General features: G+C 46.9%; 2 protein-coding genes across 15 annotated transcripts in view; one reads left to right on the top strand and one right to left on the bottom strand.

Moving 5' to 3' along the window:
* The window catches only part of LOC113806051 (ELAV-like protein 1), a 326,651-nt gene that overhangs the window by 82,247 nt on the left and 229,404 nt on the right, over window positions 1-15,000 (top strand). The gene's annotated exons all lie outside the window — the stretch shown is intronic.
* On the bottom strand, window positions 3,466-5,178 carry LOC138867296 (putative surface protein SACOL0050). The gene has a single exon (XM_070142414.1). It carries the CDS (start codon window positions 5,176-5,178, stop codon window positions 3,466-3,468), a length of 1,713 nt encoding a protein of 570 aa, XP_069998515.1.

The raw sequence follows: 15,000 nt of genomic DNA, 5'->3' as shown, positions 1-15,000 counted from the left end.
TCCCTCCCTCCCATTTTCTTCCTTTTCTCCATAGATACTCGCGCCGACTCCTCCGAATCGGGTAATTGATATTTCCATTTGTTGATTTCTCCCCGGATCAAACGCTTCTCGGAACCCATTTGCAAAGTTGGCATCGGTTTTTCCGGTTTTTTTTCTATTCTTTTCTTTTCTTTTCTTTTTTTTTCGTATTGAATTCAGACATTGGATTGTGACACTCCGAAGGCCTTATGTGTGAACGGTTTTTTTTTCCTTTGTGGGTGGTTGTAGGGAGAGATGTGGGGTAGGGGGGATGGGGGAATGGTGGTGGGGGGGGGGGGGGGGGGTGAGGACAATAATGAAGATAAAGGAGGTGGTGGTGATGAGGGATTGAGGGTGTTGGTGATAGTGATACAGTGGTGATGGTGATGAATGACATTGATAGGCCGCTGTTAGTGACAAATTTGAAGGTGTCACCGCTGGGTATAGATGGTGTGGGTGTGTTAATAATGATGTCTACGATGATGGCGATGGTGGGAATAATGGAGTCTGGTCGATTTGTGTCCATTATCCCTGCTCAAAATTAGAGAAGTCTCCCCTTTCTTTGACCCTACGTCGGTCTGTCTGTCTCTGCCTCTGTCCGCTTATGTAGATTATATGAATATGTAGAATAATAGTAATAAGATATAGATAAAGCTGCCTGTGTCTCCGTTGCGGCCGTCCATCGTGTATGCGTGTGGGGAGCAAGTCGTAGCTAATATGGAACGGAGTTACGACAGAATAGTTGACTACTTGGCTACAATTACAGCGGAAGTGACGACCGGGGGGCGCGAGCCATTCAGAATAGTTGCATTATTAGCCGTAATTGCGCCAGAGGGGATAAGGTATTGATAGAGGGCAATTAAACACGTCAGGTAATTAAGTCGTTGTCGGCAATTATCCAAAAAAGGAAAAGAAAAAAAAAGATAGATGTTCATTGTAAGATAACAAGACATCAAAAGATACAGTAGTTGCGGGTGGAAATAGGGGGGGGGGGAGGTTCATTGGGTGTGTGTGAATCGAAGGCGTAAAAGGGAGGGGGAGGGGGAGGGGGGTTGATAGAGTTGAAGGGGGTGTCGGCCGTCACCTCTGATCCTCCCACGCACTGGAACAAGTCAGAAACAGATACCCGCAAAGTAGCCATATCCCTGAATGTAATTATTGTTGTAAAGGCGTCAATAAGAATAATCAGAATGGAGGAACACAGGTTCATGTGTTTTTTTTTTTTTTCTTTCTTTCTTTCTTTCTTTTTATGCAACAAAAGGGTATTAATCAGGCTTTGTGACCCGTTGAGGGTTGATTAGAAGTCAAAGATAAGGCGGGAGAAGGAAAGGAAGTGTGAAGGACAGGGGAGGGGGGTCACGCACGCACTCCAGGAGGAAGGAAGGGAAGGATAGGATGAGGGATTGGAGAGAGCGAGAGAAGGAATGAGGGATGTAGGATTGGAGAGAGAGAGAGAGAGGGAGGGAATGAGGGATGAAGGGTGAAGAGAGAGAGAGAGGGAGGGAATGAGGGATGAAGGGTGAAGAGATAGGCCCAAGGAGGGAGGGTTCCTCCGGCGGCTCCCCAATTCCTCGTGGCGTCAGGCCTTGCTGGCACTCCTGATTGGCTAATCATTTGAGTCTCTGGTTCGTTCATGCGTGCCGGGCGGGGAATCTGCCGGATCAGGGTTAGAGGCCTCGTTTCTAAGGCCGGGCTCCGGGGGCACGGGGCGGGGGGGGGGGGGGGGGTTGCAGTTGTTTTTGCTATGCGCGGTTTCGTTGGTGGGATTGTATTTCTTGCGAGTAGTCGGAGCGTTGTTGGTGCTGTTGGTAAGAGTGTTGTTGTTATTTGCGTTTTCGTTTTCGTTAGTTGCTGTTTTTTTTATATTTTATATATATTTATATATTTTTATATATTTATATATTTTTATATATATTTTATATATTTTTATATATATTTATATATTTTTATATATATTTTATATATTTTTTTATATATTTATATATTTTTTATAGTTTCTGTTCGATGATAGTAATAATGATGGTGATAATGGAAAGATTAAAAATTATTATTGTTATTTGTGTTTTTAATGAATATTGTTTATTATTGTTTTTTTTTTATAGTTGATACATTATTATTATTATTGTTATTGTTATTATTATTATTGTTATCATTATTGTTATTGTTATTGTTATTATTATTATTATTGTTATTGTTATTATTATTGTTATTATTATTACTATTATTATTTTTATTACTATTATTATTTTTATTACTATTATTATTTTTATTACTATTATTATTATTATTATTACCATCATTATATAATATACTACTTTGTTGTTATTATTGATGTTGTGGTTAGTTTTGTTTATTATAATTACTTTTATTTCAACTTCAATTACAATTACTACGTTTTTCTTTGTTGAAGATTCGCCGTATGTTCCTTCTTTACGATTAGGCGGAAGAGGGGAAAGGGGGAAAAGAGAGAGATCGCTGGATTGGGTTCGGGTTTGAGGGCAGACAGAAAAGGACGTCAGATGAACACGCCTTGAGGTGCACGAATATTAATTTGCAATCGACTAAAATAGTTTTTTTTTTAAAGGAGACATACAGTGAACATATACCTGTACATACATGCGTGTGTGGATGCATACATACATACATACATACATACATACATACATACATACATACATACATACATATACACGTGCATTGGCACTGAAAGTGGCTCTGACACACTGACATTTTCGCACTAGAAACGCATTTGTATTCCGGTGCTTATATACAAGGTGCGTATGTATGTATTCATGCATATACGTATGTATATGCGTGTGTGTATCGCTGGCGCACGCTAAGGGAAGCCAAGAACCCTTTTGTTTTCTAGTCAATTTGCATATTGGATGGGAGGAATTGACGCCGCCATCTTCGGCATGGGAGAGTAGGAAGGAGGAGGAGGAGGAGAAGGAGAAGAAGGAGAAGGAGAGGGAGGAGGAAGGGGGAAGGAGGGGGGGAGGGGGCGAAGGGGCAATGGGAGAGTGAGAAGGGTGGGAAGAGGATGAGGAAGAAGAATGGAAGGGAATACGAGTGAGAACAGAAGACGAAGGGGAGAGAAGGAAGGGGTAGGCGATAAAGATGGATAGAAAGGGCAAGGAGAGATTTAGAGAGTAGGGCGAAGGGTAAGGCAGAGGATTAGAAATCTTTCTGTTGTTCCCAATTCTAGCCTCTCTCTTCTGTCCCCCTCTTTCCCTTCCCTCATTTTCCTTTTCCTTATTCTCACCCCCCTCTTTCTCCTTTTCCCTATTCTCACCCTCTTTCCCTCATTTTCCTTCTTCCACCCCTTCTTTTCAGTTCCTTTCCTTCTCATCTCCTTCCCCCCCCCCCATCTTGGATAAAAGGGTGTTTTATTAATGCTTATTTAGGGCTAAGCCGGAGCACCTTGCTGCTCGGATCGTCCTGTGGGTGTCATCCTTGGGGGGTGTCATCCTTTGGGTCACTCCTGGGATCAGCCTTGGGATCAGCCTTGGGGTCACTCCTGGGATCAGCCTTGGGATCAGCCTTGGGGTCACTCCTGGGATCAGCCTTGGGGTCGTCCTTGGGGTCACTCCTGGCATCAGCCTTGGGGTCGTCCTTGAAGTCACTCCTGGCATCAGCCTTGGGGTCATCCTTGGGGTCACTCCTGGGATCATCCTTTGGGTCACTCCTGGCATCAGCCTTGGGGTCATCCTTTGGGTCACTCCTGGTATCAGCCTTGGGGTCATCCTTGAGGTCACTCGTGGGATCAGCCTTTTGGTCACTCGTGGGATCAGCCTTTTGGTCACTCGTGGGATCAGCCTTGGGGTCATCCTTTGGGTCACTGCTGGGATCAGCCTTGGGGTCATCCTTTGGGTCACTCCTGGGATCAGCCTTGGGGTCATCCTTTGGGTCACTCCTGGGATCAGCCTTGGGGTCATCCTTTGGGTCACTGCTGGGATCAGCCTTGGGGTCATCCTTTGGGTCACTGCTGGGATCAGCCTTGGGGTCATCCTTTGGGTCACTCCTGGGATCAGCCTTGGGGTCATCCTTTGGGTCACTCCTGGGATCAGCCTTGGGGTCATCCTTTGGGTCACTCCTGGGATCAGCCTTGGGGTCATCCTTTGGGTCACTCCTGGGATCAGCCTTGGGGTCATCCTTTGGGTCACTCCTGGGATCAGCCTTGGGGTCATCCTTTGGGTCACTCCTGGGATCAGCCTTGGGGTCATCCTTTGGGTCACTCCTGGGATCAGCCTTGGGGTCATCCTTTGGGTCACTCCTGGGATCAGCCTTGGGGTCATCCTTTGGGTCACTCCTGGGATCAGCCTTGGGGTCATCCTTTGGGTCACTCGTGGGATCAGCCTTGGGGTCATCCTTTGGGTCACTCGTGGGATCAGCCTTGGGGTCATCCTTTGGGTCACTCGTGGGATCAGCCTTGGGGTCATCCTTTGGGTCACTCGTGGGATCAGCCTTGGGGTCATCCTTTGGGTCACTCGTGGGATCAGCCTTGGGGTCATCCTTTGGGTCACTCCTGGGATCAGCCTTGGGGTCACTCGTGGGATCAGCCTTGGGGTCATCCTTTGGGTCATCCTTTGGGTCACTCCTGGCATCAGCCTTGGGGTCGTCCTTGAAGTCACTCCTGGCATCAGCCTTGGGGTCATCCTTTGGGTCACTCGTGGGATCATCCTTTGGGTCACTCCTGGGATCAGCCTTGGGGTCATCCTTTGGGTCACTCGTGGGATCAGCCTTGGGGTCATCCTTTGGGTCACTCCTGGGATCAGCCTTGGGGTCATCCTTTGGGTCACTCCTGGGATCAGCCTTGGGGTCATCCTTTGGGTCACTGCTGGGATCAGCCTTGGGGTCATCCTTTGGGTCACTCCTGGGATCAGCCTTGGGGTCATCCTTTGGGTCACTCCTGGGATCAGCCTTGGGGTCATCCTTTGGGTCATCCTTTGGGTCACTCCTGGGATCAGCCTTGGGGTCATCCTTTGGGTCATCCTTTGGGTCACTCCTGGGATCAGCCTTGTGGTCATCCTTTGGGTCACTCCTGGGATCAGCCTTGGGGTCGTCCTTGAGGTCATCCATTGGGGTCACTCCTGGGATCAGCCTTGGGGTCATCCTTTGGGTCACTCCTGGGATCAGCCTTGGGGTCGTCCTTGAGGTCATCCATTGGGGTCACTCCTGGGATCAGCCTTGGGGTCATCCTTAGAAGTTGTAGGAAGGAAGGCCGGGTTAAAGGGGAATCAGACTGTTCGTCCTCGTCTCTTGCTGTTTTTCTTTTTTTCTCGATTGTTCTTTTGGTGACCTTCGTTCATCTCTTTTGCGTTGGTGTTCTTCGTATGTATGTTGTTTTCTTTTACTGATATGAGTAATCTTTCTCGTCTTTTACTTCATTTTACGAAGGGTCTTAGTTTTTAGTTCTGATTTATTTTCCCTGCAAGGAAGGGAAGAGGGAGAAAGGAATTAAAAACATATATGAATTAGGGAAACGGGGAAGGGAAGAGAGTTAGAGTAAAACAAAACACACAAAAATAAGAGAGCCAAGGAAGCAAAGAAAGAATAAAAAAGAAAATGGAGAGGAGAGGAAAAAAGTCAGGGAAAATAATGTAGAAAGTCGGCTGTCTTGTTATTGGTTTGTTTATATTAGCCTCGCTTATTTTTCCCGTTTGGCGAGAGAGAGAGAGAGAGAGAGGAGAGAGGACGCCGCTGGGGCGGAATTGGGGCGGGCTGTTTGCTTCAAGGATTTTGTTAGGGGGATTCTCTTTCGTAATCTGTTTTTGAAGTAGTCATCGTCGTCACCACGTGTCACGCGTCATTCAATTCCCTATCCATACATACATGCACGGACACGCACGCGCACACACACACACACACACACACACACACACACACACACACACACACACACACACACACACACACACACACACACACACACACACACATTCTCTCTCTCTCACATTCATACACATTCGCACATATACATACGTACATACACACATGCACACTACCACCCACATTTACTTACATCATCAGTCATAAGCTATCGATCAGTCATGCCTTTTGTCGCCAATGTGTTTACTCTTGTTGCTATTTTTATTTTTATGGCGAGCAGTACTCCCGTGCCGCATGGAGCACACACGAAACTCCGGGTGATGTATTTCCTGCTGATACACGACCCGAGTACTGCAACACGCACCTCTGCGGACGGAGCGGATCCAGCGCCGGAGTTGCTGGAGTAGAATCTTGATAAATACACTTTATTTTATTATTATTGTTCGTATTATTGTTATTGTTTTTTATGATTAGAATGATTGTAATAATTATTACTGTTGTGGCTATCGTCATTGGTATTCTTATTATTGTTGTTATTTTTTTTACATTGTTTCTACTTCCAAAGAGAGAGAGAGAGGGGGGGGAGAACAGGATGGGATAGGGAAGATGACGAGAAAGGGATCTTGTAAGGTCATGTGATCATCGAAAAGGTCATGCTGGAGCGAACGCAGACGGAGGGAAGGGCTTTTGATAGAGGGTGTCGCTCTTCTCTCTCTCTCTCTCTCTCTCTCTCTCTCTCTCTCTCTCTCTCTCTCTCTCTCTCTCTCTCTCTCTCTCTCTCTCTCTCTCTCTCTCTCTCTCTCTCTCTCTCTCTCTCTCTCTCTCTCTCTCTCTCTCTCTCTCTCTCTCTCTCCCTCTCTCCCTTCCTTCTCTTCCTTCCTTCTCTCTCTCTCTCTCTCTCTCTCTCTCTCTCTCTCTCCTTCCTTCCTTCCTTCCATCCCCCTCTCCCTCTTCCCCTCTCTCCCCCTACCTCCCATCCCCCTCTCCCCCCTTCTCCTTTCTGGTTTAGGAGTTTTCTAAACTCTCATGTTGGAAAGGGGGGTGGGGGTGACCTTTCAGTTTTTTCCTTTTTGATCTTTTGGGTCTCGTTATATGAATCCCTCCTCCCCCTTTATTTGTGCTTACTCCACATCCCGTTCGTTCCTTCCCCTTCTCCCTTTCTCCTTCATTTTCTTTTTCCCCTTCTCTGCCTTCCTCCCTATTTCTTTCTTTCTCCGTCCCTGCTCCCCTTTCTCCGTCCCTCTTTTTCCTCCCTTCATCTTTCTCCATCCCTCCATCTACTTTTTTCTCCTCTCTCCCTCTTTTCATTCCCCCTCTTTCTCCATCCTTACTCTGCTTTCTCCCCTTCCCTCCCTCTTATCTCCTCTCCTCAACTCCTTTCTTCCCTTCCTCCCTCCTTCCGATTCCTCCTTCCCTCCCTTTTCTGTAACCAATCTGCCTTCCTCTTATCTCCTTTCCTCCTCTCCTCTCCTTTCTCCCTCTCTCCCTTTTATTTCCTTCCCTCTCATTTCCTCTCCTCTCCGTCCCTCCTCCTCTCCTCTCCGTCCCTCCTCCTCTCCTCTCCGTCCCTCCTCCTCTCCTCTCCGTCCCTCCTCCTCTCCTCCTCTCCTTCTCTCCCTCCTCCTCTCCTCCCCTCCCTTCCTCCCCTTTCTGTACCCAATCCGCCTCCTACCCTGTGGATAATACAGCAGACGTTTGATTATTTCATGCTGTTGTTCTGTATGGGCTCGTGTCCCGAGGATAATGCCATGTCTTGGGATATTACATCTTTGAGCGCACGCGTCCGCTGTGATGGCCGGTACCATTCTGTTATTTTTGGGTTTTTGGGTTTTTGTTTGTTATTATTTTATTGATTTTTTCCCTTTGTGTGTTTATGTTGAGTCCTTGCACGTCTCTCTTGGTCGGTTTTGTGACGAAATACTTGTCGATCTCTTGCCCCCTTTTTTTTCTTGTGCCTGTTGCTGTTTCCATCCCTCTCATTCTTCATCACATTTTGTTTCTGTCGCGTCTTTCGCTTTCCTTCTGTTCTCTTTCGTCTAGGGCTCCAACGTCTGCCTCCTCTTTCCTTCTGTCCTTACCATTATTCTTCTCCTCATCCTCGTTCTGAGTCTCGCCATCCTCGTCCTCCTGATCTCCCTTTCCCCTCCCCGCATGTTCCCTGCATCCTTCCCTCTCTTACCTTTTTATCCTCTCTTCCCCACATAGCCTCTCCCTTCCTTCGTATGTATCTCGCACCTCTTCCTCTCCTTTTTCCACTCGCCTTCTCCCTTCTTCAATTTTTATGAACCTCTCCCTTTCCTCTCCCTCCTCTCATCTTTTGCCTTTCCCTCGATTCGCAGCATCTCTTCATCTATCCTCTCTCCACCCTTCCTTTATCCATACCTCTCTCCCTTTCTTCCCCTCACTCCTCTTTTCTCCCCTTCATATCTCTCTCTCTCTCTCTCTCTCTCTCTCTCTCTCTCTCTCTCTCTCTCTCTCTCTCTCTCTCTCTCTCTCTCTTTCTCTCTCTCATCCGTCCCTCCTCCCTTCTCCCTTCTCATTCCGGCCGTATCTCTACGCCTTTGCATTGAATAATACATCACAATCGTCAATAAAGAAGAGAACTTTTTAATCAGTGAGATGGCCTCAAACCCGGAGTTACTACCGGGGGGGGGGGAGGCGTGGGGAGAGGGGGGGATAAGGGAAGGGGTAAGGGCTTAGGGAGTGTGTTATGGAGAATCGGGGGAGGGACGGGGAGGAGGAGGAAGAGGAGGAAGGGAGAGGCGGGAGAGGAGAGGAGGGTATAGAGAAGGGGGTGGGTGGAGGGAGGAAGGGAGGGATGGACGGGGTGTTTTGTGTATGGGATGCAGAGAGAGGGAATGAAGGGAAGGGTTTTGCAGGGGTCTGATAGGGTTGCGAGGGGGGGGGGGGAGGTTATAGGAGTGGAAGGGAGGAGGAGATGAGGCAGGGAGGGAGGGAGGGCATTGTATGGGAGGGCTGCCGAACGGTTGGCGGTTCGTAGAGTTTACCTTTCTGGTTTGCTTGTTCTGGATATTGGGAGAGGGAAGGGGCGAAGGCGGGGGGAGGGGGGACGGTGAGACGAAGAAAAAAACGGGGAAGATAGGGGAGATTAAGAACAGGAAGGGGAAGAAAAGAAAATGAGAAAGGAGGTAAGGGAGAAGTGGCGGAGGGAGAAGGAGGAGGAGAGGAGGGAGGAAGCGGAGGAAAAAAAAGAGAAGAGAATGAAGAAAGGGAGGAAAAATAAGGGAAAGAAAGAAATGGGTGGGAGAACGAAGGTAAGGGGGGAAGGAAAGAGCGACGAGGAGTAAGGAAGTAGACTTTAGAGGAGAGAGAGCAAAGAAAAAGAAGGGGACAGAATGGCAATAAAGAGCAAGAAGACGGGAAGGGGAGCAGGTATGGAGAAAGGGCAGATGGCTTTGTTGTGGTACTCCTACCTGAGCGACCGAGGGAGGGGGAAGGGGGGGGGGCAGAGGAGTGAGACGTCTTGAAAGTTGTCGAGATTTTTTTCCTTTTTTTCGTTTTCTTTTTTTGTGTGACGGGTTGCGACCAGTGTTTGCTTTCTGAGTTTGTTTTGAATGATTAATTTAATGAGGCTGGGTTTGAGGAGGGATTTCTCTCGGTTAAGCAAGTATTTTTTTCTTGGTTTCCCTGTGTTCATTAAGAAGGCTTTCGGGTCCCATCATCCCGTGTTCAAGGAGGCTTCTGTATAGGTTATGTTTTTTTTGTTTTTTTTGCAGATTTTACTATCACGGACGAAACGGAATATATGTTTTTTGGTTGTCTATATTTTGGCAAGATATAATGTGTTTCAAAACGTGTATAAGATTGGTCTGAAAAGGTCCCAGCAATAGATAAAAAGGTGATTGACACGGAAGATTAGACTAAGCACTTTGGGCTTTTGTTTTTCCCTTTCTTCCCTTCCCTTCCCCTCTTCTCCGTGTTCCCCTTCCCACATCTGCCGTCCCCTTCGCCCTTTCCTCGTTGCATTCCCTCCCAATCATCCCCTAGTCGTCCATCCTTCCCTCTATTACCTTCTGTCCAACCCCTCTCCTTCCCTCTTTTCTTTCTTTCCCTCTCTTTCCGTCGCTTTCCCACTCCTCCCTCTTTCCCCTTTCTTTCCACTCTTCCCTCCACTCCATATTCTCTCCCTCCCTCTCCCCCTCTCGATTTTCTGATAGTTGTCGCTAATGATTTCCATCCATTTAGGCAGCCTCGATTCGCTCATGCGATGGGCGCGTTCGTTTTGCCTTTTTTGTTGCTGTTATTGTTGCTGTTTTGCGGTTGACTTGTAACGATTTTTTTTTTTTTTTTTTTTTTTTTTTGGGGGGGGGCAATTTTCTATTTTTGTTATCGGTGTTGTTCCTGCTCGTTTCGCTGGTGTTGGTTTTGTTATTGGTATAATTAGGGAGATTGAATCATTGGTAGTATTGATTATTTTATTGTAATATTGCGACTTCTGTGGGCAGAAGCTTCATCAGTGACCCTCGCTGTTTGTTCCTCTCATTACCATTCTTGTTATTCAGAGATAAAACACCGTCTCCAGAACTTTAAAGGGAAAGTTTGGCATGAGCCGCAAGATGTAAGATTCTCTCTCTCTCTTTCTTTCTCTTTCGTTCATATGCACATGAAAATGAACATATGGAAGTGGAAATGATAGAACGCCGTAGGTAATACAGCTTGAGAGCAGTAAGTAACCTCCTCCCGGCGAAGTAAAGGATAAGAAAAAAAAAGATAATATAAACAAGAAGCTTATTAAAGGAAACACGATAAACAATACAGCTGATTAACCAGTCCGAAAGTTTGGCGGTGCCGGGCATGTCCTGGGTTATCCCGCAATTAAAACTTTTGTTGCGTTAGTAAACGTTGGCTTGTACGAGTGTTTGATATTAAACAGGTTTCTTTCTCTTTATATCTCTTTCTTGTTTCTCATTTTTCTTCTTTATTTCTCTTTCTCTTTCTTTTTTCCCCTTTTCTCTATCTTTCTCTTTTTTATCTCTATCTCTCTCTCTTTCTCTTTCTCACTCTCACTGTTTACTTTTACCCTGACGCTCGCTGTCTCTCTCTCTTACTCGCATCCCCCCCCCCCCCCCCCAAGCGATCAGCTGACCCCGTCCATCACGCGCCCCGTAACAAACAGCGTGTGTCAAACCCTATGATGAGCCTCCTCAATTGTCTTGTGTTGTTGCTGCTGCTGCTTTTGCCGGTGGGGGCTAGGGGGCGGGGGTGGGGGCGTGGGAAGCAGGGAGGGAGGGAGGGAGGGAGGGGGACTGGTTTGTAGAGGAAGGAAGTGGAGGTGGTGGTGGTAAGGGAGAGACGGAGGGAGGCTGGCTGGCTGGCTTGTACAGGAATGTGTTGGAGGAGGAGGAGGTAAGGGAGGGAGGAAGATAGGAAGATCAGGGAAGAAGTGATGAGAGAGCGAAATAGGAAGGGTAAGGAAGCTTGTGGAAGGAGGGAGATACGAAGCAATGGAGGAAAGTAGATGGGGAGGGAAGGACAGGCATGAGAAGGGAAGGAAGGAGGAAAATAGGAAGGAAGGGAGGCATATGGAGGAGAGTGTAGGGAGGAGGCAAGGGAGATAGGGGCGAGTGAGTTGTGGAAAGGGGCAGGGATGAGAAGATCAGTGAGGTGGAGCAAGATGAAGGGAGAATGTAGGAAATTAAAAGAAGAATGTACATAAGAAAAATTAATATGAAAGAAAATGAGAAAGAAAAAGGTACAGCCGGAAGAAGAGTAGGTGAACGGGATTTTAGAAGAAAAAAAACGTGAGAAATTAATAACTAGGGAAAGAAGGAAACCGGTGAAAGTAAAGGCGGATGGTGAATAAGCAGAAACGTAGGACAAACAAAGTGGGGATTGAGAGACCGAGAACTAAAGACGTTCCCTTGGCCCAGCTCCCTCCTTTCCCCTCGTCGTGTTGGGTCCTCTTGTCCTCACGTAAATAGCTATAAAGTTGTTTTTTTCGACGCTGTAACGGATTCTGCATTTGCATGTGATGGCAGGCTATTAGCAACACCGATGTGTGTCCTACAGGCGAGAAATGAGGGAGTGGGAGGAAGTTGTCATAATCTTTTTCATTTTCTTTCTCTCTTTCTTTTTCTTTCTTTCTTATTTTTCTTTATTCGTTCTGTTTCTTTTTCTTTATTTCTTTATTTTTTTTTTGTCTTATTCAAAACCATGAATGAAGTCGTTATATACTTTTATACTAGTGTATAGTATAAGTATATACCCAGATATTACACCACTTAGTGGAGGGGGGGGGTGCAACCTGCCCCTCCCTGCCCCCCCTCCTCCCACCAGCCCCCACTCACCTCTTAAGAGAAAAGAATGGGCAGCTTTGCCAAGCATTACCGCCAGAATGACCAGTCTTTTCCAAATTAGATTTCAGGATGTTGCACGAAGGTAGACGGAGGGAGAAGAAGAAAAGATCGTATCTCTGAACTCTCCCCGCTCCTTCCTCTCCCTTCTTGCTTTCCTATCTCCCCACGTCGCATTCGTCTTGTTGCAATTATTGTGATGGCTATTTTGGAGTATCATTTACATAGAGTTATCACTAGGTTTGATGAGCCGTAATCATCACTGTATTCGGTATACTGGTCCGAACCTTATCATTCCTAAGGGCTATTTCTTAGGCATTTCTGATTTTAAGATTTTGAACAACGTTTTTGAAGCTTTATTTATATTATCATCATCGTTATTTACACCACGCTATTTCCCCCTTACATGAGATGGGGAGGGGTAGGGAGGGGGGATTAGGGAAGGTAGGGGTTGAGGGGGTGGGGGTGGGGGGTTGTCCAGAGGAAGTGACGTAAGCAGACGTAAGAATATTTAGCGACGTTTTCGGAATGTTCGAGCCGTAAGTTTGGCGAGTCCCGGCGATTCGCGTCTCCGAAACGTCTTCAGAATTCTCTTGTAAAGATGGAAGCGTCTGGAGGCAGCTAACCGAATTTTCGTTTTAAAGCTTTAGAGGGGCGAGGGAAGGTGGGTGGGTGGGAGGGAGGGAGGGGGTGAGGGGGAAGGGAGGGGGCAGGGTAGAGGAGGGCTGTGGGAAGGGGTAAGGGGTGTAGGGATTTGGACGGATGGGGGATGGAAGGAGGGGTGTGTTGTATATATTCTCGTGTGCTCTTACTCTGCTTTAGAGATAGATATAAAAATGGAAGTGGATACATACATATACATATATGCATTTACACACACACACACACACACACACACACACACACACACACACACACACACACACACACACACACACACACACACACACACACACACACACACACACACACACACACACACACACGCACACACACACACACACACACACACATATATTTGTATATATGATTATGTATATACTTGTATGTACATACAGACAGACATCCTTGCATACACACTATTTGTGCAGACAGCATCGTGCATTATTTCGTGTGATTCTCTCGTTTTCTCTATTTTTTCCCCTTTTATTTAATGATTTTCCCCCTTTACAATTTTGATACTTCCGAAGAAGAACCTTTGCTTGTTGAGTGGGCATGCGCTTTTGATCTTGCACGCCCACGCTCATTTGCGGTGCATATGATGAACGTGGGTGGGTGGCGCTATGGAGTCGTACTCTGACTTCGACTGTTTGTAATTGTTTTAATTTCCATTGGTATTATTTTCTGTTACTGTTGTATTCAATTGTTTTTCGTTATAGCTATACACACATGAACACGCACGGGCACGCACGCCATCGAGTATTAACAATAGGATAATGACAACTTGTGTCTCGCGTGTGTGTGTGTGTGTGTGTGTGTGTGTGTGTGTGTGTGTGTGTGTGTGTGTGTGTGTGTGTGTGTGTGTGTGTGTGTGTGTGTGTGTGTGTGTGTAGCGTACGTGTATTTATCTTATTTCTTGGCTTATTCTCAAGGGCGAGACAGGAGAATGCGATGGGAAAGGGCGTAGAATTTTGCCCGCAAAGGCCTTTTGAATAACATGCTTGGTGTGCATAAGAAATGTATTGTTGATGTTAGGGTTGCAGTTATTATTGATGTTGTTTTTACTGTGGTTAAATTTACAAGGTGGGTCTGGTATCGTTAGGTATCGTCACATTAACTGCAGGAGGCGTTGTAAACCGTCAAGCAGTAAAAGGGTACTGCTAGTGATAACACGGGTAGTTAGTCTTGCGTTGCAGGGAAGCGCTCACGAGCAGACTGGCATGGCTGCGCGCTGGCATGCGTTGGAGTGCTTGATAGGCCGCTTAGTTTGACATAAATCTGTGTATTTATTTTATTTTTCAGGCTTCAGGATTCGCAGTCGGGAGGCCAGATCCTTGTGCGCGATCGCTTGATCTTTTTGAACGGTCGGTCAGTCGGTCGGATGGTCGGGTAGATGGTCCAGTTAGTGAGCGAGTCGGTCAGTCGAGTGGCCATTACTCCAGTCAGGCAGTCTTTACGCCAGTCGCACTTTACTCCATTCAGGCAGCCTTTACGTCAGTCGCACGTTACTCCAGTGAGGCAGCCTTTACGCCAGTCGCCCTTCGCCCCAGTCAGCGAGGCCTTGGAGCGTGGGTCGGGGCTGCGTCCCGGTCGGCCGGTGCGGTCGGGCGTCGCGTCGCGCGCTCCTCGCCCGGCCGCGTCCCGTTGTTATCTCGGTCAAGGCTAATTATCCGTGCATTTGCCTGATTGATTGGGCAGGCTTGATGACATGTTAACGGACCGGGACAGTTTTATCCGATTATCTAGCTACTGCGGCTGCAATTACCGTTACATGGCGGCGGCTGCGAGCGTTTACTACTCCCCCCCCCTCCCCAATCTACCATTCCCCAATTTCTCGGTTTCCTTTTCATCCCATATTCCCGTTTTTCTTCTCCACGTTCCCATTTTTCTTTTCTCCCATTCCCATTTTCGTTTCTCTCTTATTACCACATTCCTCTCCATTCTCATTTTTCTTATCCCCTATTCCCACGTTTCTTATCTCCCATTCCCTATTTCCTTTTCTCCCATGCCCATTTTCATTCCCATTTCCTTCCCTACTTCCCTTCCAACACTTCCATGCTTCCCCTCTCTTTTCCTTCCCTTTCCCCTTACACTGTCAGTCTTACTCGCTCTTCATGAAGATAAAGAAATGAATTTGCACATTACAATGTTATACATATATTTTTTTCGTTTTGTTTTG

Source organism: Penaeus vannamei, chromosome 29, assembly GCF_042767895.1.
Source record: "Penaeus vannamei isolate JL-2024 chromosome 29, ASM4276789v1, whole genome shotgun sequence".
In the NCBI taxonomy this organism is placed as follows: Eukaryota; Metazoa; Arthropoda; class Malacostraca; order Decapoda; family Penaeidae; genus Penaeus; species Penaeus vannamei.
The sequence above is the reverse complement of the archived record's forward strand: the minus strand, read 5'-3'. Positions and strand labels throughout refer to the sequence as shown.

What these genes read in the sequence shown, in the direction of transcription:
- LOC138867296 (XM_070142414.1), bottom strand. Translation starts at nt 5,178, where the DNA reads ATGACCTCAAGGACGACCCCAAGGCTGATCCCAGGAGTGACCCAAAGG.